The 21,753-nt window shown below is 38.4% G+C and overlaps 1 protein-coding gene across 1 annotated transcript in view; it reads left to right on the forward strand.

Moving 5' to 3' along the window:
• The window catches only part of slc7a11 (solute carrier family 7 member 11), a 138,950-nt gene that overhangs the window by 64,961 nt on the left and 52,236 nt on the right, over positions 1-21,753 (forward strand). Inside the window, exon 6 of the mRNA XM_039751681.1 lies at positions 14,554-14,598. Within this exon, the coding sequence (XP_039607615.1) occupies positions 14,554-14,598 (45 nt within the window). The remainder of the gene's footprint in view (positions 1-14,553; positions 14,599-21,753) is intronic.

A 21,753-nucleotide genomic window follows, 5' to 3' on the forward strand; every position in this document is an offset into this window, starting at 1 on the left:
ATTAGAAGGTTATCAAAGGGCCAGAATGAACCTCGAAAGTCTTTATGGAAACCAGCTACGGAAAGCAGATGCATATATGGGAAAAGACAAAGGGCGGCCGCAAATAAAGCTAAACGATGGAGAAGGTCAGAGCGATTATGCAAACTTTCCTGGCAGATGCACAAACATTATGCCCAACTTACAAAGTGGACAACAATTTGAAAATAATGATAACCTTCCTACTAAAGTCTCCAAAGTCCCTCAAGACCTACTAGCACTGTGGCAGTGCAAAGTTAAGACTATTGAAAGTACGGAGAGCAGATCTTGCCGATCCAGTGAACTTGCTTGACGAACAGACAACAACATCAACTTTTTATCCCGCGTACAGTTCAGCTCCACAAAGCCATACCTTCAAGAAGGAAAAGGACAAAACTGATCAAGAGAAGTGTCCTTTGAAAGACATCCTGAGAGAAAGCAGCTTTGTTACAAACTTTTCTGCTGCGTGCGAATAAATGGATACAGACACCTCACTCAAAACAGCGGAGACGGCTGAATGTACAAAGGGTAAGCTCTGTCTTTTTTGCAATGAAAATCACGATCTTAACGAATGCAGTACAATTCATACATTAACTTATGAAAGTAAAATTGACTTTTTGAAATCTAAAGGCTTATGCTTTAAGTGCCTTAAACAAGGTTATTTTAGTAAAGACTGTGAAGAAAAGATTAAATGCCAAAATGTGCACTCAGTTACATCCAGTAATGCTGCATATGAATAAGGAAAAAGGCACTGACGATACAGCCGCACCTCCTAAAGAGGAGAACGTTATGATAGAAGAGAACAACATTTCTTTTGCCCATATTTCAGTTGAACCACTAGAGACTTGTACTGATACCGGGGCTGGTAAAGAGTGTGTCTTAGCTGTGACTCCAGTTCAAGTTAAGTCTGAAACAAGTGAAAAATGTGTAGAAATATATGTTCTAAAAGACTCTGACAGCTCAGCTACATTTTGCACAGAAAGTTTGCAAGAGCAGTTAAAACTTTCTGGAAGAAAGTCTCACATCTACATCAGCACTGTAGAAAGAGACAAAGTGAATAGACCGAAAATAGTGAAGTGTACAGTCTTAATGGAGTTACAAGTCTGTGCAAAAGAAGAAAATAAATTTTTTGATACATCAGAAGAGTACACACTGAACTCCGTATCAGTAAAAAGGGAGAACATCCCTAAAAGAAAAAGATGTCATGGAATTGTCTTGTCTAAAAGACGTGCATCAACCCCAGATAAATGCAGACCAAAGCAATAATATTGTAATTACAATTCTATTATTAATATTGTTGTTGTTAAGTACAAATGCCCGCAAAGTCATGGAACCATGACAAATTACACATAGTGAAGATGAAAGACTTTATGCTGTGAAAACATTCCGAGGGTGGATTGTTGATGGATTTATAAAGGGCTCAGACAAAGAAAGACTGCAAAGATGTTCAGTCAACATTGTGACAATAATGGAGATAGAGCAAATGCTACTCCAGCAATGCAATATAGACTTTCCAGAGCGCAGTTGTGAAGAGGAGGACATTAAATTCATGTGCATAGCTTCAGATACTGCAAGGCTAGTGAACGGACACTATTGCATTAATCAGCTTTTTAAAGATGAGACTCTTAAAGTGCCAAACAATCATTGTGTTTCAGAACAACATGCTTTTGGACTTAAAAGGAAACTTACAAAGCATCCAACATTCCATGAGGATTACAAAATTTTCATAAAAGACATTTTAGACAAAGAATATACAGTACCGCATAATTTCTATGTTGATGACTGTTTAAACTCAATTGCTACAGAAGAACAATCCATAAAATTGGCCAAAGATCTTCAAGTCCCATGCTTAAAGGGAGGATTTTATCACAGAAAATAGATAAGTAATAGCAGAGCAGTCTTGCTGTCCACTCCTGAAGAAGACAGGGCAATAGATCAAAAAGACTTAGACTTAAGCCATGATTTGATACCAGTTAAAAGAGCCTTAGGTGTTCAATGGTGCACACAGACTGACAGTTTCAAGTTTCAGGTAAAGCTGCAAGATAAGCCTGCTACAAGACGTGGTATTCTGTCAGTGGTCAGTCTAATATATGACCCACTTGGATTTTTAGCACCAGTCACACTGCCTGCTAAGCTTATTCTAAGAGAACTGTGTAAAGAGAAATATGCTTGGCATCAAGCAGTGGTAGCAGTCAAAATGGACAAAATGTTAAAACAAGAACTACAGATTCCCCTGCAAGAATCAATCTTTTAGACTGACAGCACTACGGAACTAAGGTATATCACAAATGAAAGGGCACGCATCATCGCAAAATCCTGCGGATCAAGCATCAAGAGGATTGAAAATAGAAAGCTTCATCAAAAGTAAGACTTGGATACAAAGACCAAAATTCTTGCCAGAGCATGAATGGCCAAAGAGACGGGATGAAGTGGACCTGTCTACTAACGACGATCCAGAAATCAAACGGTGTGTAGTAAACCTTAAAAAAATAGAAGAAAAAACTGACCCAGTAAAAAGACTTGTAGAGTGCTGCTCAAAATGGTTCAATTTAAAGAAAGCAATAGCTTGGTTCCTTAGATTCAAAGAAGTACTACTGCATCTGAAAGAAGAGAGAAAGTCAATTCAATATACGGTCAGTCAATCCGGACACGGCCCAGAGAAACAAAAGACATTAATCACAGAATATATGAAGGAATACAAATCAACAATAAGGCTAAAGCCACTGTTTCTAAATGACTTGTCTAAAGCAGAAGACGAACTTATTCACCTTGAGTCAACTACAAGTTTACCCAGAGGAAGTTAAAGCCTTGACCATACCTTATTTCGGCAGCTACATCAGCTTTAATGGAAAAAATCCATGGAGTACATACAGTATATATAAAGGAAAGATAGAAGGCTAATTACAATGCAGTATTACACTTAGAAAAAATGTTTTTTTTTTCTTCTTCAGACTTGACAAGCCAGAATTATCCCCATTGACTGTATGCCACACCCTTGCACTGTAACATTGAATCTGTGTCCTTACTGTATGTTCTTTGGAGGAACATTTAGTGACCTGGACTACTTGTTCCCTCTGTAAAAAAGGAACATGCAGTTCTTTTGTGTAACCGTGTTACTATTCTGACTCCAGAATTCCCCAGAAATGGCATATGTATTCTTATCTCTTCAATCCAAGCCACTGAATGAAAAGAGACCTTGATATTGTTTAACGTGAAGGCTGTTTCTTCATATTCTCCAAAGAATTACCATTGCATTCGGGTGGCGACTAACTTTAATAATGTAATTTAGCTGTCTTTGTACAGCCCCTGATCTTGGTTAGAATAGGAAGCTACATATTTGTAATAAGGATTAGTGATGAAATTTGGATTAGTGATGAAAATATTTAGTTATAGTAGAGAAGTCCTTTTTCTGTATTTCTTATTAAAAACCTCATATGCTTGTGGGAAACATTCTCATTATCTTTTTCTTTTTTAAGGTCTTACATAGGAGAATAACAGTGTTTTAAATGTATAAAAATAGGCTGTGATGTGCCATTTGGACCAGTGTATTGCTGCTCTTGTTATCATGCTTCAAACATCCTGATGTACTATATTGATAAGTGTTAGAACATAAGTAGTTACTACAGTTTAAAGATTTCAGAAAGACTTTGTATATTTCATATATTGTGACAAATGAGTCTCAGTACCAAAACCAGCTTTATTCAGTTTGAAACAGGAACAGCTGGGTTATTTATTGCAGCGGGAAATACCACTCTCCTATACACAAACACAGTAAACAGGCATAGTCGGGGCCAGGCTACTGGCCAAGTTATACTGTTCCTTGCATTTATAATGTTCCTTACATCACCCATCGATGGCAAGCACATAGAGCACCACCGCAATCGACTCGGATCTGCTACAGCATTGGAAGCCTGCAGTTGCCTCAGCAACTGATAAACTGGCTTCCACAAAAGTGGCAATCACGCTTTGGCCCGCTCTTCGGCATATCTTCTCAGTGGAGGGATTCCCAGAAGAGTTTAGAAACCTTACTCTCTCACTCTCTTTCTATATATATATCTATATATATAAAATTCTTTTCGTGTTTGAAACGGAAATTACGTATGACCACAGAACATATTATAATGCACTCCTGTTTGAAACGGAAATTACGTATGACCACAACAGTCAGGTTACACAGAGAAAGTGAGACAGAAGCAGATTGAGAGAAAAGGCTCGCAGGCTCGCTTATCAACGTATACGACAATCACAATTGACGGCCTCACAAACACCCGAACAACGTGCTTACGTATGACTACAGGAGTCAGGTTACACAGACAAAGTGAGACAGAAGCAGATCGAGAGAGAAGGCTCGCTGATCAACATATATGACAATCACAATTGAGGGTCTCACAAACACCCGAACAATGTGCTGAACAGAATTGAATTAGATGGATGCAGTATTCACAGGCTTCTATGTCACACAGGCGTCAGGGTCTGTATATGGAAGGATTCAATTATAACATTGAAAAAGATTATTGCCTATATCCAAAAGTTACAATAGGAGAAATTGACATCATGTGTGAGTACTGCCAAGCACAGAGGGTCAAATTTGAATCACGTGGGATGTGTTGTTCAGACGGCATTAATGCTGTTGCCTCATGAGAGCCACAAATTTTTCCCTTCCACTCAGTGAGCTAAGCCACTGGGTAATCTGCCAGTATATTAATATATATATCACATGCAACTGAGAATTTCCAATGGATACTGTGTTGGACAGTCCATAATCTTTTTAACGTTTTCTTTCTTTTTAAATATTCTTCTCTTGTAATCATTCTGGTGTGCGTACAGACCATAGTGTATGCGTATATATATTTATTTGTCTATGCATTTAAAGAGCTTCTGATTCTGTAAAAAAACAGATTTCCCTGTATGGACAAGTAAAGTTCTATCTACTCTACTCTAGTCTAGTGCCAACAAGAGCTCGACTGACATGAGGCCAGGCAGTGAAGAAGGAGTTTGTTTTTTGCAGTAAAAGAAAGAGGCCAATAAGATGGCAGAGGACATGAGGAGACTGACTTAAAAAGCCATTAGCTCCTCCATTATGCCAGGATGTAGTATCTCCCTGCTGGGGCTTCAGTATGCACAGCTACAAGCTATAGTTCCAATGGCCAGCCCTACTGGGATCCTTGGGTACACCCAGTGAGAGCTGCCTGGAGAGAACTGGTTTACTTTAAGGAGGTTCCACCTAATCCGCAAGTGATTTTTGGCTATTGTCACAGGTGGAGACACAATTCAGAACTATAATTTTATTATGATAACTCTTTAAGCCAAACGCAAAGCATAACAACATAACAAGCATAACAACACCGCCTGTCAGTGACTCATGAAAACAATATCCCACTGGCCCTGCCCACAAGAGGTGGTAGTAGTTCACATATTACTCATCTTGTTGGCAAGCAGGAGCATCTGTATCTACACATATGCCTTCTTTCTGAGAACAAACACCCCTAGAGCATTATTAACAAAACAAGAACTTCCGTAAAACATATTCTATGACAGGTAGCATTTAACTTGAATTATCAACACAGCAACAGCAGGAGTTATGGCATTACAAATTGCTGTTGCTACTGTACAGGAGTAAGTGCCCATTTCTTCTTAGGTATCACCATAGTGTTTTGCTGCTTTCACTACTCTTCCATACCTGTTTGTAATTATGAGTGTTGTATTTGAGCTAGGAATTACAGTACAACCTCAACTTGGGTTAAGAATTTCATCCTCTGTTGGAGGAGTAGCTGGAACATTTTCTGTTCCTTCTTGAGAATTACTGCTCTCAGCAAAACTTGTCTGCAATTATTGCATAAGACAGTGCCATCTTCAGTCTTCACTAAATATTACCAAGGCTCACCTGTTTTATTCACTGCCACAGCTTGGGTTTCCCAACTCTTTTCAGTGTCAATCATTAAGAGAACTTTATCTCGAGGGTGAAGATCTGGCAGGGCTTGGACAGAATGTTTTCGATCATAGAAGAACATGTATGCTTCCTTTGCAGCTTTATCTTTCTTCCTCACCATTTCATGGTCAGTAGGTTGGGGCTAATGTTTGTGCTCCAGCATGGCAAGGTTATTTCTGATTTGCTGACCTATCATCAGCTGGGCTGGGCTCATTTTCGTAGTGGGCATGAGGTGTTGCTTGATAGCACAGAAGTGTTAACTGGGGATCAGGCTGATGGAGAATATGTTTTGCAGTTTGGACTGCTCTCTCTGCAGCTCCATTAGACTGAGGATAATGGGGACTGGATGTTGTTTGACAAAAATCATAGTCTTGACAAAACTGCCAAAACTCCGCTGAAGAAAACTTTGAGCCATTAGCTGACAACAGCTCTCCAGGCACATCCCACCTAACAAAAATACTTTTGAGTCTATTGATTACTTGCTGCCTAGAAGGTGTCTATAAGTGCAAAATTTCAACGTCTACTACTACAAGGTAAGTTTTACTGTTCAGTTCACACAAGTCTGCTGCTAATTTACATTTACCAGGGTCCAGAAGGCCTGTGAGCTCTACAAAAGGTACATATCGTCAATTTTCTGTTAATGTCCTTTCCTAATTTAGGCCACCACACAGACATTTTTGCTCTCTGGCGGCACTTAGTAAGCCCTTGGCTCCACTTCGTGGATTCGGTTTAACATGTCCTCAAAAATTTTAGTTGGAATCACAATTCTATCCTCAAACAGTAGCAACCCATCTCCCTCTGACAGAGGCGCTGTGGCAGCATAATATCCATTTAGATGGGAGGGTATGTGTCTGGGACAACCTGCACATGGGAACCACTTCACCGCTTGGATGTCAGTATCACTTAGCGTTGCCTCCTTAATAATTTTCAGCTGGGGTGTTGGCATTTCCTTGAACCTTACAACTACTTCACCAAATGCTTTTATTTCTTTGTCACAATCTGAGTGGTCGTATTTCCTTAATGGATTCCTGGAGAGCATATCAGCAACTACTAGTTGCTTGCCAGGAAAATATATTGTTTTCACATTCAAACACATATGTTGCATTGATAAGTGCTGGCATCTCAAGGGGACATGATCAATATCGTAGGAGTTAATCAGTGGAACCAAGGGTTTATGGTCTGTTTGCAAGCAAAATCTTTCCTTGCCTTGAAAGAACCAGGCCAACCGCTCATATGCCCACACTGAGAGTATCTGCGTCCTGTTTCTGTTAGAGTTCCTGAGCAGAAAGCAGCTGCACAAACTGTGTCACCATGGACTTGAATAGAGCAACACCTAAGCCAAAATTGCTGGCATCAGCACTAACTATCATTGGTTTCATGGTATAATAAGCAAGAGTGGGAGCTGTGACTAACATATGCTTCACCTTGATCAAGGCCTGTTCTTGTGCTACTGTCCACATCAAATCTTTTTCTTTTTTTAATAATGAGGTTTCTGTAAACAGCCAAGAGACATATTTTCCTAGATAATTAATCATTCCCAGCATTTGCTGGAACTCCATCACATTACTGTGGCATTTCTGTGATTGCTTTTACCTTAGTCATATCTGGCACAATACCAGTAAATGTCCAAAGTACTGCAGTTCTGATTTATTATTTGTCACAATTCAGTGTCAGTCCAGAATCTTTAATCGTTTTAAGAACTGCCTGAAGGTTTTTGTCATATTCAGCTTGATTTTTGCCATAGACCACCACAGTGCCTTTATGTTCCCATAAAAGTTGATCATCTCCCTTTGAAAAATTTCTGGAGCTGATGTAATCCCAAATGGCAGCCTATTGAAACAGAATCTTCCAATTGGGGTTATGAAGGTGGTCAACTCTATACAATCTTGGTCCAGCAGAACTTGCCAAAAACCTAATGAGGCATCCAGTGCGGAGAACACACTAGCACCTGAAAGCTTTGGGGCAAAGTTGGAAGAGTTAAGCCCTCAGGTTTTTACAGCTTGGTTAAGATGTTTCAAATCAACACAAATTCTGACATGGCCATTCTGTTTAAGCATTGGTACAATAGTTTATTTAATAAAATATTAAATAAATTAATAAAATAATATAATTAATATAATAATTTTATTAATATAATTAATAAAAATATTTTAGTTCAGCAACTAGTCCCAAGGGACTGCATTCTATGTAATTCCTCCTCTTCTTTGGTAAAGGGAATTCAGAGTGGGGTAGCTATGCTAATGTATATGGTACAGCATCAGACTTAAGCTCAATTTTGTACTGACTTACAGTTTAGCAGGCCAGTGTCTCTAAACATATCCTCTGAGACTTCATCCAATCTCTGTAAAATGTCCATTTTATAAGCAAAACTATAGCTCAGTAGGTTGTTTGTGAATGGCTCTTCCACAACATAAATCCAGAAGACAAATTGTTTCCCTTTTCTCTGTCTTTTCCAGTAATTTTCCTGCATATTTCACTTTCCCCCCTGGACTAATGTTGAAACCTGTTTCCTCCAATAGAGGTCACCCTATGCTCTCATATGATGAACCCGGTGTTATGGAGATATCAGCACCTGTATCAATTTTAAATTTAAGTGACTTGTATGGGTAGTGAAATGCACCCTCTCTCATCAAAGTCACTCTCATCAGCTATAGACCCAAGGAAAAATGCATTGTCATTTTCATTAACTACCAGTTCTTTCACATTTTTAGTTTTGCATGCAACTGCAAAGTGGCCTAACATATAATTTCTTACAGCGTTTGTTTCACGCAGGGCTGTCCTTCCCTTTTTATGTGCGATTACAGCATGTGAATTCTGTGACTGATTATCCCATATCCCCACCTCCCCCCACCATCTTCATTTTGCTCCTCTGACCACTGCTGCATCTGTTGTCTCTGCGCTGTGAAAAACGACCTTCACTCATTTCAGCCGTCATTTCTGCTCTTACATTCTGTTGCTTAATTAGATTGGATTGGTGTGGAATCTGAACAGATTGTTATATATTTTGCTTTGTGAAAAAGGCTCATATTGCATCTAATTAAAGAGAAATTTTGAACTCAGAACTTGTGTTTGAGGTATAAGACACACTCTACTTACCACCTTATATAGAATCTCTAACTCAAAAATGAATGAAACAGACCTAAGAATTAAAGTTATTTAAATAATAACTAATTTAAGTTATTCAAACCATAAACATAAGTTCATGGTAAATGAAAGGATAGCACAAAATATGTACTGTAACAGGATCAAGGAGAAAATAAACCATGCTTCCTCTCTGGGCTTTACTACACAGCAATTTAATTCCTACCAGTGGGGTATGTCATGCTCCTGTCTACTCAACAAAACACTGTGCATCAAGCAACATTTTTTCAATTCTCTTTATTTCTCTCCCTCTCTACCTCTTTCTCTTCCACTCTCTATCCCTTCCCTCTCTCATTCTCAACATTACTGTTCCAATCAAGCATTTGCCCCAACTTACTTCTGGACAAACACTGTTGAAGCAGTTTTATATCTCAACTACAGTCGACCTCTGGAGCAGTTCTCAGATGAACTTCAGTAAGTTCTGATGTCAGCATTCCAAGCTTCCTCTGGCATCCGCAGGTATTCATGCATCACTGATCTACACTGTTGCTCATAGCATGGAACCTGTAACACGCAGGCCACCTTTACTGTCACCTGGCAGATTGTGGAAAATTATCCTAGGCCTCTGTTTAACCCTACTAACTTCCCTCCACTCATAGGGACAGGCAGCCCTTTTGAATCACCTTCCATTAAACTTACACAGAAAGCACTGCATGCCAAAAATCTTTTTCCACCTGTCACTCACATCTAATGCTTTACCAGTGTAACCTTTCCATTACTGGTATTTAAAGTGTTATTCCTAATCCCAGATGAGTTTGGCTAAACCTATCTCATATCCTGCTTTCTATGTCCTCTTGCTTGTAAACATCCCTCTGACAGATTGACACCCCATACTATAATATATATATTATACTTTAAATGTATATAATATACTGTATTTACAGATATGTACAGTAGCATCTGTGGTGCAGACTGATGTTTCCAAAATAAAGACTCAAGAAGTCAAAGGTATTACTTCCAGGTGTGGAACAACCCCACTATTACAAAAGGGTCTCCACACAGGAATTCTTTCTCCTGGTGTCCCTGCACCTTTGAGCTATCAGGTCCTTTAAAATAGCCCCGTCTCTGGACCAGCCCTACTTTTATAAGGGCCAGGCATTTTATACACTACTTATTTGTCTGCTAGTGTCCTTCGATAATATCACATGCTGGTGCTGAGGTGGCATGTGAATATATGTCACGTGGGTCCCTCTATTCTCAGCCTTTCCTGGCCAAACTGTACTCATAATGGACATACTTCTACTGGGGAGCCTTGGCTTAAAACAAACCTCTTCCCTGGCAGTGCATTCCTTTCTCTCTCTTCTTGGTGTCATGTAGGACCCTGACCAAGCCCTAAGCCAAACTTTCTCTCCTGCAATTCCCCTGTTGCATGGGCCTTTCATCTCACTATATATATATTCCAGGGACGCCTGGAAGGACCGGGAGGTGGTGTATTCGTTCTCCAGGCCATGAAGGGGCAACCGCCTTGGATCTAGAGAGGACCATGGGAGAGGAGCAAGGAGGCTCAAGCCCATTGGGGCCCATGGCCACCGCCAAGGGGTGCCCCGAGTCTCAGAGAGCCTGGAAAACATTTACTTCCACCACTCCCGAGAACATGGAGGATGATCCTTCCAGGGACACCCGGAGTTCTTCTGGGTGCTCTCCTGACACTACCGCCACACCAGGAAGTGTCATCAGACGGAGCACCTGGAGCCCATCCGGGTCACTATAAAAGGGTCCGCCTCCCTACAATCAAGGAACTAGAGTCAGGAGTGGGAGCAGGATGAAGCTCCCGTGGAGAGAGGAAAGGTGGTCCACGGACAGTGAGAGAAAGGCTCGGATTAGGGGTGATTAGTGCTGGGAGCACTGTGCGCTGTGCAGGACTGTGTTTGGTGAAAATAAAAGTGTGCTTTGATAAAGATGTGGCATCAGTCTGGTGGTGTTCGGACCCGGGTTCTCACAATATATATATATATATATATATATATATATATATATATATATATCTTCACAGATATTATGCAAATAAAGTCCTGAAAAAAGTGCTCAGAAAATTGCATTCAGAGCTTTTGTTAAGTAAGTGTCACAGTTGTATCAAAAAGCTTTTTAACATTGTCCTTAGAGATTTTTAAGCATATACAACAAAAATCACAGTGATAAATTGGATAGTAACTTTCAGTGTTTCAGGATAATTTAAATAGCTTATTTTGATGTTTGTAAACTTTACCATTTTTACATGTCAGGAAAAAATATTTATTTCTTGAATTAGTTGTGCAGCTCATTAATTTTTCAATAAAAAAGGTCAGAAATTGTAGGTTACATCTCCACACAGTTGGTTGTATTCCTGGAACCACAATGATCAGCACATCGATCTAAGTTAATTTAAAATATTCTGGCAGTTCAGTTTATAGCTTCACTGCTCACACTGCCATAGTGTCACAGAATACAAACTTAGTAACCTCAGATTAATTTACAAAGGCAAAAGCCATGAATTAAATCACATAAATATTTTTTGACTTTTACTATGCAGTATCAGTTAAAAATGCAGCAGGAATTAAATCATTTGTTATAAAGACACTCCTGTAAATTAATTTTGTAAAAATATGAGTATGTAAATACATTCTAAAAAATAGTACATGGATTTAAAAATACAGTAGAAAGATTCTAAAAAAAATCCTTCCACACTAATTCAGTTCTGAAAATATGCCTATTATTAGAGATATTTTTTTATAGTTGGGGTAGCACAGTGGCACAGTGCCCAGTATAGCCTTTTGCCCCTGAGACCCTGAATTGACCCTGGGAATCTTATGTTATTTCACATTTTTCACATATTTCTTCATGGTTGATTTCTGCTTTATTCCCCTTGCTTCCAGAATAGTCTCTTATTGGAATAAGTGTTCCCGAAATGGAGTAGGATGATTCAGACCTTGGATTGTTTTTTTTTTTTTTTACATTTAAACAAGGCAATCAATACTTATCAAGCACAGCATTACTTGAGAAAAAAAGTTTGAAAATAAAAAAACAACCCCCATCCAATGATGTCCCACTCAAACCACCCTGTTGAAAACAGTTCCAATAGGATCATCAAGTCCCTGGTTTCAAGAACAGTAGACACATGAAGTCATAGAGCAAAGAAAAAGTATAATCAGACAAGCAAGTTAAGAGTTGAGACTGGAGTCACAGTGTTGACCATTGGTAAGTCATTCCCTTACCCAGTGCACAGTGTCCTGCTTCTTCTCTACACTGGGCCCATAGGAGCTGCTACCTGCATCTCTGAACATTCATGTTAGTTTAAGTTAAAGAAAGTGGATTTTGAGAAGTGCAAAGTAAAGGATTTCTCATTGTTTCACTCTAAACTTGTTCAGTTCTTTTCAGTGTTAATTAATAACATGTCCTATTAACCACTAGTGCGTAGTGTACCCTAACTTGGCATCTCCTGCTGCCGGAACATGGATAGTCACAAAACCGAGATGGAAAAGTGCAAAAGTGCATTGTGCAATTTTTTCCAGCAGGCAGTGTCCATAAAAAAAGTGCAGTGCAAAGACTTCTTTAAATAAATAAATGAACCATAAATAATTCATAATGAGTCCAGTACTCATTGTGAGTAATAAGATCAGTCAATAGATAAAATAGGACATGCACGTCAGTAGGCTTTGCGCCCTAGGAAATAAGTTACCCGAACAATTCTGTAACATTTCAGTAATTATTTACTGCTCTGATGCTGATCTTTCGGATCATAAAATAGGTCATTACGATAGCAATTAACAAGAAGAATTCATAATTAATTAGAGAATTACGGTATTTTAATTCTGCTCTCTCCATGCCCAATAGGAGCGACCCGCCCCTAGAGCACCATTTCTCTCATTCACAGCAGGTCCTCCTTTCAACCGTCATGCCCCCTATCTGCTGTGCTGATTCACACTCCTGATTCAGTCTTTTTCTCAGACACATCTGTCTCTCTCTCTCTCCTTGTTGATTTACTCCCAACTCTTATCTTTGCATTATCAATCTAATTAACTCTTTTCTTTCTCAATCAATTGTTTGACCTATCTCTCCTGGGACTCTTTATATACTCTCTGGATGCAGGTGCTTTCCTTAATGACCCAAGAAGTATCAATGAGGAACAACTGAACTGATTGCATTTGCCGTTAACTAGCAATCAGCTAGTATCCCCATTATAAACCCTGTAGCCACACAGCTTTACGGCATCAGGCAACACCCACTAAGTCTCAGACACACTATTTTTATTTAACAAAAATCATACATTGCCATGGTTTCCTCACACACTGCACCACATCATATCTCACTCATGGTTGATTTTCTGTTTACTACACATTCTAGTGTAAAAGTCTCTGGCCCCAGTGTTCCTGAACTAGACTAGGAGTGTTCAAATCCTAGATTGCTGGAGTTTGGGTTTTTTTATTTTGTCATTTACAGTAATAAAGTGCTACAGCACATTGTGGTCTAAATGGGTGAAATCATTGTGGATGCTTTGTTAATTGCCAGTTAATTTCAACATCAAACTGTAAGCACTGCTTTTAATTTACATTTCTTCTTTACATAGTTTTCTTTTTCTGTTCAAGTAACAATTTAAAATGAAAATGTTACACTTTTGGAATACCGTACTGCAGCGTTACACTTTTGGAATACCGTACTGCAGCGTTTCTCAACCTTTAAGTATTTGTGACCCGAGTTTTTATAACAGTTTTAATCGCGCCCCCTAACGTTTTTATTTTTTTATTTTTTTTATTTTCGTAGTATTAGAATGTAGTTTAAGTTAGTTTGTTTTGATTTCAATAGATGTATTTTTCTTTTTTTCGATTCTTGTTTTCTTTTTTTCACATCTTCGCGCCCCCATTTTTGTTACTTCAGGTTGAGAAAATAGAGTAGCATAGTGAATCAGCTTTTTCACACCTCTAAAGAGTCAGAGTTCAATTCCCAGTAAGACCATTTTCATTGTGCAATTTGAATGTTCTCTTCATATTATATTGGGTTTTATTTAGGTTCTCCAGTCCCACCCACCATCACAGAGATATTCAAGTTAGGTTGATTTTTAATCCTAAAACTAGTTCATTATGAATGTTTGTGGGTCTGTGGAAGTGTGTTCTACAGTGGACAGGCACCCCAACTTTGGTGATTCTGAAATTGTGCCTGATGCAACAGCATATGCTTGGAATAAGCAGATTTGGAAAATGTGTGCATTATAAACACAACTTGTTATGTTTAAAAATCATGTTTACTTGCTTTAACCTTGGAATGTATACAGAGTTGGCTGATGTATTAGTGCAATTACATACTCTTTTTGAAAAATGATAAAACCAGTAACCTTACAACTTGCCAAGTAAAAAATAATAATTTTCCGTTAGACATAACAAAAACCTTGCCAACAAGTATGAACAATTCTGCTAAATATACTTTTTTTTTTAGCAGAAGTCATTTATGTTCCTTTATAACTTTAAGTAAATTAATTGTATCAAACTGTTTTTAAGGTTCTATTTGAATTTTGTGACGGAAGAAGTTGAAAATCCTGAAAAGTAAGTAAGATTTTTTAAATATTACATTTATTCTGCAGTTACTTTTGTTTGATTAAATCTAATAGAGATAATATACTTTCTAAATGCCAGTAAATGAAGAACTAATTCAGAATCAGACAATGAGTAATATCCATTATGAATGATACTAATCCTACCTGCATAAAACTATGATTTTGGGCATATACAGTATAATGAAAAAATTTGAAATCATTGCCTTTACAAAATCAAATTTAAAACAATTTAAAACAATGCCACCAGGAAGTCAATTAAACCCAGGATAAATGTCACATGTTTTAGGACAGCATTAAACCTATTGATTTATTTTAACCAAAAGCAAAAGAACAAAAAAAAAACAAAAAAAACATAATTATATGATGACGAAGTAATAAATTAACTAACCCCTAAAATAAAATGTTAAACTCAACTTGGTCTAATTTGTTTATGTTTTACCCTGTATGTCCAATAGGAAAACTTTCCCACTGATCTAGCTCCTAGAACCAGAACATAGAACACTTCCTCTCATCCTTCTCCTTCCTGGGTGACCTGAAATCACTCAGAGACAGGACTAGAAAATCTGGATGTCATGAGTCCATAGTAACCTTTTTTCTTCCCCTACTTGTCCTTAGAGACCTACAGTCTTTGCATTCTCTCATCAAAGCATCCACAGTAGGTTCCCATGAGAGCTTCTTGTTCTCTGTTCTTGGAAACCAAGTCACACCTACCTCATGCAGAATATCTCTGTCTCCCCTCAGTACGGTGCTTTTGGAGAATTTACTTCTTTGGGTACCCAATAAGCTTAAAGGGCCTTCTGGTGTTCAGTTTCTGCATACACTGTTTTGAATTAGTTTATTTCCAAACTTCTTTGTTGGTTTTTCTTTCACTTCAAGACCAATAATGTTGACCTGCATTGGTTTTATATGAGCTTTTCTTATGCAAACCTTTGGCATTCATATAAAGTGTAGTTTCACCCTTGTACTGTATATATGCAAGTAATTGAAAATTGAAGATTAATCATTTTAAATGCAAGATCTCTAGGAATGTGATGTTTTATGATCTATGCTACAATGCACTTTATTCTGTCATTGTTTATTTGTTAATTTTTCCAACCTTCTAAACTAATTCAGAGTTATAGGTAGCCAGTGGCCATTTTGGCAACTCTGGGAAAAAGGCAGGCGCCAAATGTGAATCTGTCACCAGTGCATCACTCAGCACATTCACTCATATACAGCCAATTTAGTGTGACAGATCAACAAAACCCACACATACTGCATGTTGAGATATGGGAGACATAGTGAGAACATGTAAACTCTACACAGGTTTAATATCACGTTTACAAAAAATTAAATAGGAGATCCACAAATTAAATTTTAGTTAGTGTCCCTTCATATACATGTTTCAACTGTTACTCTTTCACACCATAATTTATAGTAATCTTTAGTTGTGGGTGAGGAAGCTCCATCTAAAATGTATCCTAACACAATCTCAAGTAATTTAACATAACATAATCCACTTAATCAAGATCAGGGTTGTGGGAGTCAGATCCTATGACGATGTGGGTCCTGCTCCAAGCTCCCTCTTCCCTTTTGGGAGCCTCTCAACTCAACACCATCGGCAACGTAACCGAATGAATTGGCAGATGGAGACAAATCAAACTGAGCAAGAGGATGGTACAAAAGGTGCAAATGCATTTATTAAAAGCTAAAACAAAACCAAAACAAAACAGTGTCCAAATTGCAGTGACTCAAAAACAGTACATAAATAATCCATAAAAATAATGAAAGGTGGAAGTTAAAATAATCCAAATAAATAAATCAATTAAAATGAGGTTAAAAACAATGGATGGAAGAAGTTCCCTTTAAAAACCCAGTGCCTTCTTTTAGCTGGTGGCTTCTCTGCTTCTTCCATTCAGGGGAGTTACCCTACCTGCAGGTGCAGCTGCCTTCTACACTGGTCTGGTAGCCTTCTGACCCCTGGCTCCATATAGCTCCTGCTAGACTGAGACTCAGGTTCCCTAATGGCCAGGATGCTCATGCTGAGGCTTCAACCTCTGAAGCCTCTGACTCCCACTGCCTTCCATGATGAGCCAACCACCTTCTTGGTCACTCCAGGTCCTGGAGATCACTCAGCTGGAGCGACCAATTCCTGCTGCCCCCACTGAATGTTGGTCATGCCATACACTTCTGCTGTGGGGCTCTCCTCCCAGCTGCCTGCATCCACTAGTGAGCCTCCTCACGCTCACTTGCACCGGCTGTCAGTTTCCTGCCTTCCCTCCTTCTCCCCCATCTGTGTTTTCTGTCTTTTTCTCCCCCTCCGCACTCAGACTTCTCCTACAGTATTTATAATGGGGACATGGCACAGGTATGGTAATTAGCAGCTCCCGGCCTCAATTACAGACACGGGCGATCATGCACCTGTGCACTTCAGTGCGGAGACGTCCATGCCCTTATCGCACCCGGTAACCGCTCTGGCCACACTAACCATGCCCCTTCCTTAAGCCACGAGTGCAGAGATTATTTATTTAAAATGGCAACTTAACTTAATAACAGATCCCATATAACAGCATTAACGGAAAGGCAGGAACAAACCCTGGATGGGGGGCCAATCCAATGCAAAGCCCAACCACATTTACATATGGCCGGGTAAGAGTTGACAGTTAAACTAACATACTTGATTGTGCAGTTCTAATAGTTAGGTGGAACATTTTAACCTACCACTGTAGATCTGAGAGATAGCAGCACTAACTGCTATAACACTGTCACTTAAATATTACATTAATGCTGTTGTAAAGAGCAATTGAGCAAACATATACAACATAAAAACATCAAAATTACCATGAGTCACTAATTACAGCAGTGGACATACAGCATATGAAATAGAAATATTCTATAACGGCACCTTTATTTTGCAAAAAAAAATTTCATTTTTCTGTAATGAGTTTAGTGATGTTAGCAATTTTCATACCTTTTGTGTAATGGCAATTTTCCACTTAGTTCTCTGCAGAAGGTGCAGATGACTGTCTGATCTTATTGATTCTTGACTTAACATAAGAATAATTCCTGTGACTTGAAGATTTTTGATTTGGTGGACTGTGTGAAAACAGATCAGAGAAACATAAAAGGTGGTTTGAGAAAATTTTAAGTGTCTTAGAATTTCAATGTATTTATTATTTTTGAAAGTAACATCTCAATGATTATCCATGTTTTTGACACCTATAAACAATATAGGAGGATCCACTTTCTTGAGAAAATAGTTTTGCTGTCCAAAATATATTTGTTGATGCTGCTTTTGTAACAAATCAAACAAATCACAAATACAGTCACGTGTTAACATCACCTTATTACTTAATTATTTAATCTCATTACTGTCTCTAATTTGCTTCCGTCTCAACTTTTTTTAGAATGTGTTGCAGGCCTGAAATTGAGGAATGGATGTATATGAAGTTGACTATACAAAATATTAAATATATTGGGTTCATACTGTCTTCAATGAAATAAAAGTCAAGCTAAATTTAAGAATCATGGCATTTTTTTTTTGCATTTTCCCCACCATCTCAACTTTTTCTGATTTGGGCTTGCACTATGACAGTATCATATCTTGTGCTAATCAGCTATGGTAAAGAATGAAAAAAAAAAACCAAACATTAACTTGACCTATCATTTTAAAGGAACATTTCTTCCTGGGAGGCCTATTCACTCAGTTTGCAGTTATATTCCATTGCAGAGTTTTATCCAACAAGACCTGCATGTTACTACCTTTACAGTCCTGAGTGTGACTATAATTTCTACTGTAAGTCTAAATAGTTGTCTTTTTTGTGTTGTTTTAATTTACACATTTTGAAGGTTATAGAACTCGTTCCCCTGAAACATTGTATCCTAAAATTATATAAGTGTTAGGGTTCTTTTCTTACTTGTAAAATACTGTAATTCTTTATACAGTAACTTTAAATAGAACACATTCCCCTGTAACAAAGATAGCACATTATTTTAAGCCCATAAATATAAAAGCATGTTAGCTTATTAAAATTCCTTTTAATAAATGTTCTTTAAATGTCACTATTTTAAATTACTGCTTTCTTAAGCACTGTTTAATTAGAATCATCCTTGTAATTTATCAGATTTCTAAAAGACACCTGCAGCTAACCCTCATTTCATCTGTAGTGTAATGCAGTCCTTGGTTTTCTGCCCTATACTTTTCAGAACAGGATTTTTTCCTGTAGGAGTTGTGTGAGTACCACATTAGGAAAAATGCTAAATTAAAAGTTTATTCTAGAATGCAATTTTATAGACTTACCTAATCAAATATTATGGTGAAAAATGACATGTTTATATGTGCAAAACCTAGCTCTTTGGGATGTAGCAGTTTTACATCCCTTAAAATTAGTCCATTCATAAGTTCCTGTTATACACAGCCATAATAGCTAGCATATACCGTATGCAGCATCTGGACAAACCTTTTGTCATCGCCTTCAATGTTTAACTGTGGACATACAATATAAACACTATGAAATCATATATTGTCAGGGTGCCAGTGCCATTATTGCACTCTGTTGTTATATTTTAAAGGACACAAATTAGTCTTCTAATTGTTGGAAGCGCAGTGCCATAAGGGCTTCTTAAGTAGGAGGACAGTAGATGGTGATTTGCCCTCATATAAAGAATTACCTGAAATGCCAAGGCTACAAAAATAAAAGACAGTAAACAGGGGGCTTTGAACAGGTGACATCTCTGATTTAACTAGAGGCCTCAATATTCAACAGAAGCTGTCATAAAATGTCAGATTAAATCTAGAGAGGTACAGATCCAAGAACCAGAGGCTTTGTGAGCAGTTTGTTTTCCCTCTTGAAGGCCCACGGTTGAGAATAAATATGGTTTTGGTGTACTTGCATTTTAGCAGTATTCCTCATTATGTTCACATATGTCGTACTGTTTTTATTGCACTACTGTGATGCATATCTGATGTGCTTTTTTAATTGTGTTTGCTGTTGTGACCACCAGGGGGCTCGGCAGCACCCTAGACCTTAGACACAACCTCACCAACACCTGTTCCAGTATAAATAAAAGGTTTATTCACAGCAAATACCTTACACAAAAGCTTCAAAAGCGACATAAACCAACACAATTCCCAACAAAGGTGAGCTTTGTTCTTCCACCCAACTCTAACTCACCTGGATGAGGTTGAGAGGCCTCTTTTTCATTGGACCCTGAGTATTTCAGGTTCTAGGACATAGCCTGATGGACGTATTTCCAGGTCAATCAGAAGTCCCAAAAGTACAGATTGGGAATCCCTTCAACTCTGTATGGCGATCTGCATGGAGCCCAACATGGTTGCCCCATGGGACTAAAGGTCACAGCCTGTCCAGCAGTTGTCCATGTGGCAATCCTAATCCAGGGAGGCTGCCACCTCGCATAATGGAGGAGAAAATATTTATCAGTGCTCATCTCCCCCACTTCTTCCATTTTACTGGCCTCCTGGCTTGGTAAGAGTCCTTGTTGATTCCCAGCTGAGATATCAGTCTCGGCATGTCATCCATTATACTGTGTAAAGTGTGATGGTCTGTGATGGTCCAGGCTTTTAATAATGCTTATATTAAAATAAAGTTTATTGAATGATAAATTTACCAATCTGTTAAATGTGCCCTATGAAGGTCAATATTTTTAACAACACTATATTAAATTAAAAATGTTTTGATTGATCCGGTTTCCATTCTATTTAGTGAATGTAATGTATGTTAATACATCAACAAGAAAAAGATACTAGGTTTGCAATAAATATGACATACAGTTGTGCTTGAAAGTTTGTGAACCCTTTAGAATTTTCTGTATTTCTGCATAAATATGACCTAAAACATCATCAGATTTTCACTTCAGTCCTAAAAGTAGATAAAGAGAAACCAGTTTAACAAATGAGACAAAAATATTATACTTGGTCATTTATTTATTGAGGAAAATGATCGAATATTACATATTTGTGAGTGGCAAAAGTATGTGAACCACTAGGATGATCAGTTAGTTTGAAGGTGAAATTAGAGTCAGGTGTTTTCAATCAATGGGATGACAATCAGGTGTGAGTGGGCACCCTGTGTCATTTGAAGAACAGAAATCTATCAAAGTCTGCTCTTCACAACACATGTTTGTGGAAGTGTATCATGGCACGAACAAAGGAGATTTTTGAGGACCTCAGAAAAAGAGTGGTTGATGCTCATCAAGCTGGAAAAGGTTACAAAATCATCTCTAAAGAGTTAGGACTCCACCAATCCACAGTCAGACAGATTGTGTGCAAATGGAAGAAATTCAAGACTATTGTTACCCTCCTCAGGAGTGGTTGACCAACAAAGATCACTCCAAGAGCAAGATGTGTAATAGTCGGTGAGGTCACAAAGGACCCCAGGGTAACTTCTAAGCAACTGAAGGCCTCTCTCACATTGGCTAATGTTCATGTTCATGAGTCCACCATCAGGAGAACACTGAACAACAATAGTGTGCATGGCAGAGTTACAAGGAGAAATCCACTGCTCTCCAAAAAAACATTGCTGCTCATCTGCAGTTTGCTAAAGATCATGTGGACAAACCAGAAGGCTATTGGAAGAATGTTTTGTGGATGGATGAGACCAAAATAGAACTTTTTGGTTTAAATGAAAATCGTTATGTTTGGAGAAAGGAAAACACTGCATTCCAGCATAAGAACCTTATCCCATCTGTGAAACATGGTGGTGGTAGTATCATGGTTTGGGCCTGTTTTGCTGCATCTGGGCCAGGACAGCTTGCCTTCATTGATGGAACAATGAATTCTGAATTATATCAGAGAATTCTAAAGGAAAATGTCAGGACATCTGTCCATGAACTGAATCTCAAGGGAAGGTGGGTCATGCAGCAAGACAAAAACCCTAAGCACACAAGTCGTTCCACTGAAGAATGATTAAAGAAGAATAAAGTTAATGTTTTGGAATGGCCAAGTCAAAGTCCTGACCTTAATCCAATCGAAATGTTGTGGAAGGACCTGAAGTGAGCAGTTAATGTGAGGAAACCCACCAACATCCCATAGTTGAAGCTGTCCTGTACGGAGGAAGGGGCTAAAATTCCTCCAAGCCGGTGTGCAGGAATGACCAAAAGTTACTGGAAATGTTTAGTTGCAGTTATTACTGCAAAGGGGGGAGGG

This window comes from Polypterus senegalus, chromosome 4 (assembly GCF_016835505.1).
Source record: "Polypterus senegalus isolate Bchr_013 chromosome 4, ASM1683550v1, whole genome shotgun sequence".
Taxonomy (NCBI): domain Eukaryota; kingdom Metazoa; phylum Chordata; class Cladistia; order Polypteriformes; family Polypteridae; genus Polypterus; species Polypterus senegalus.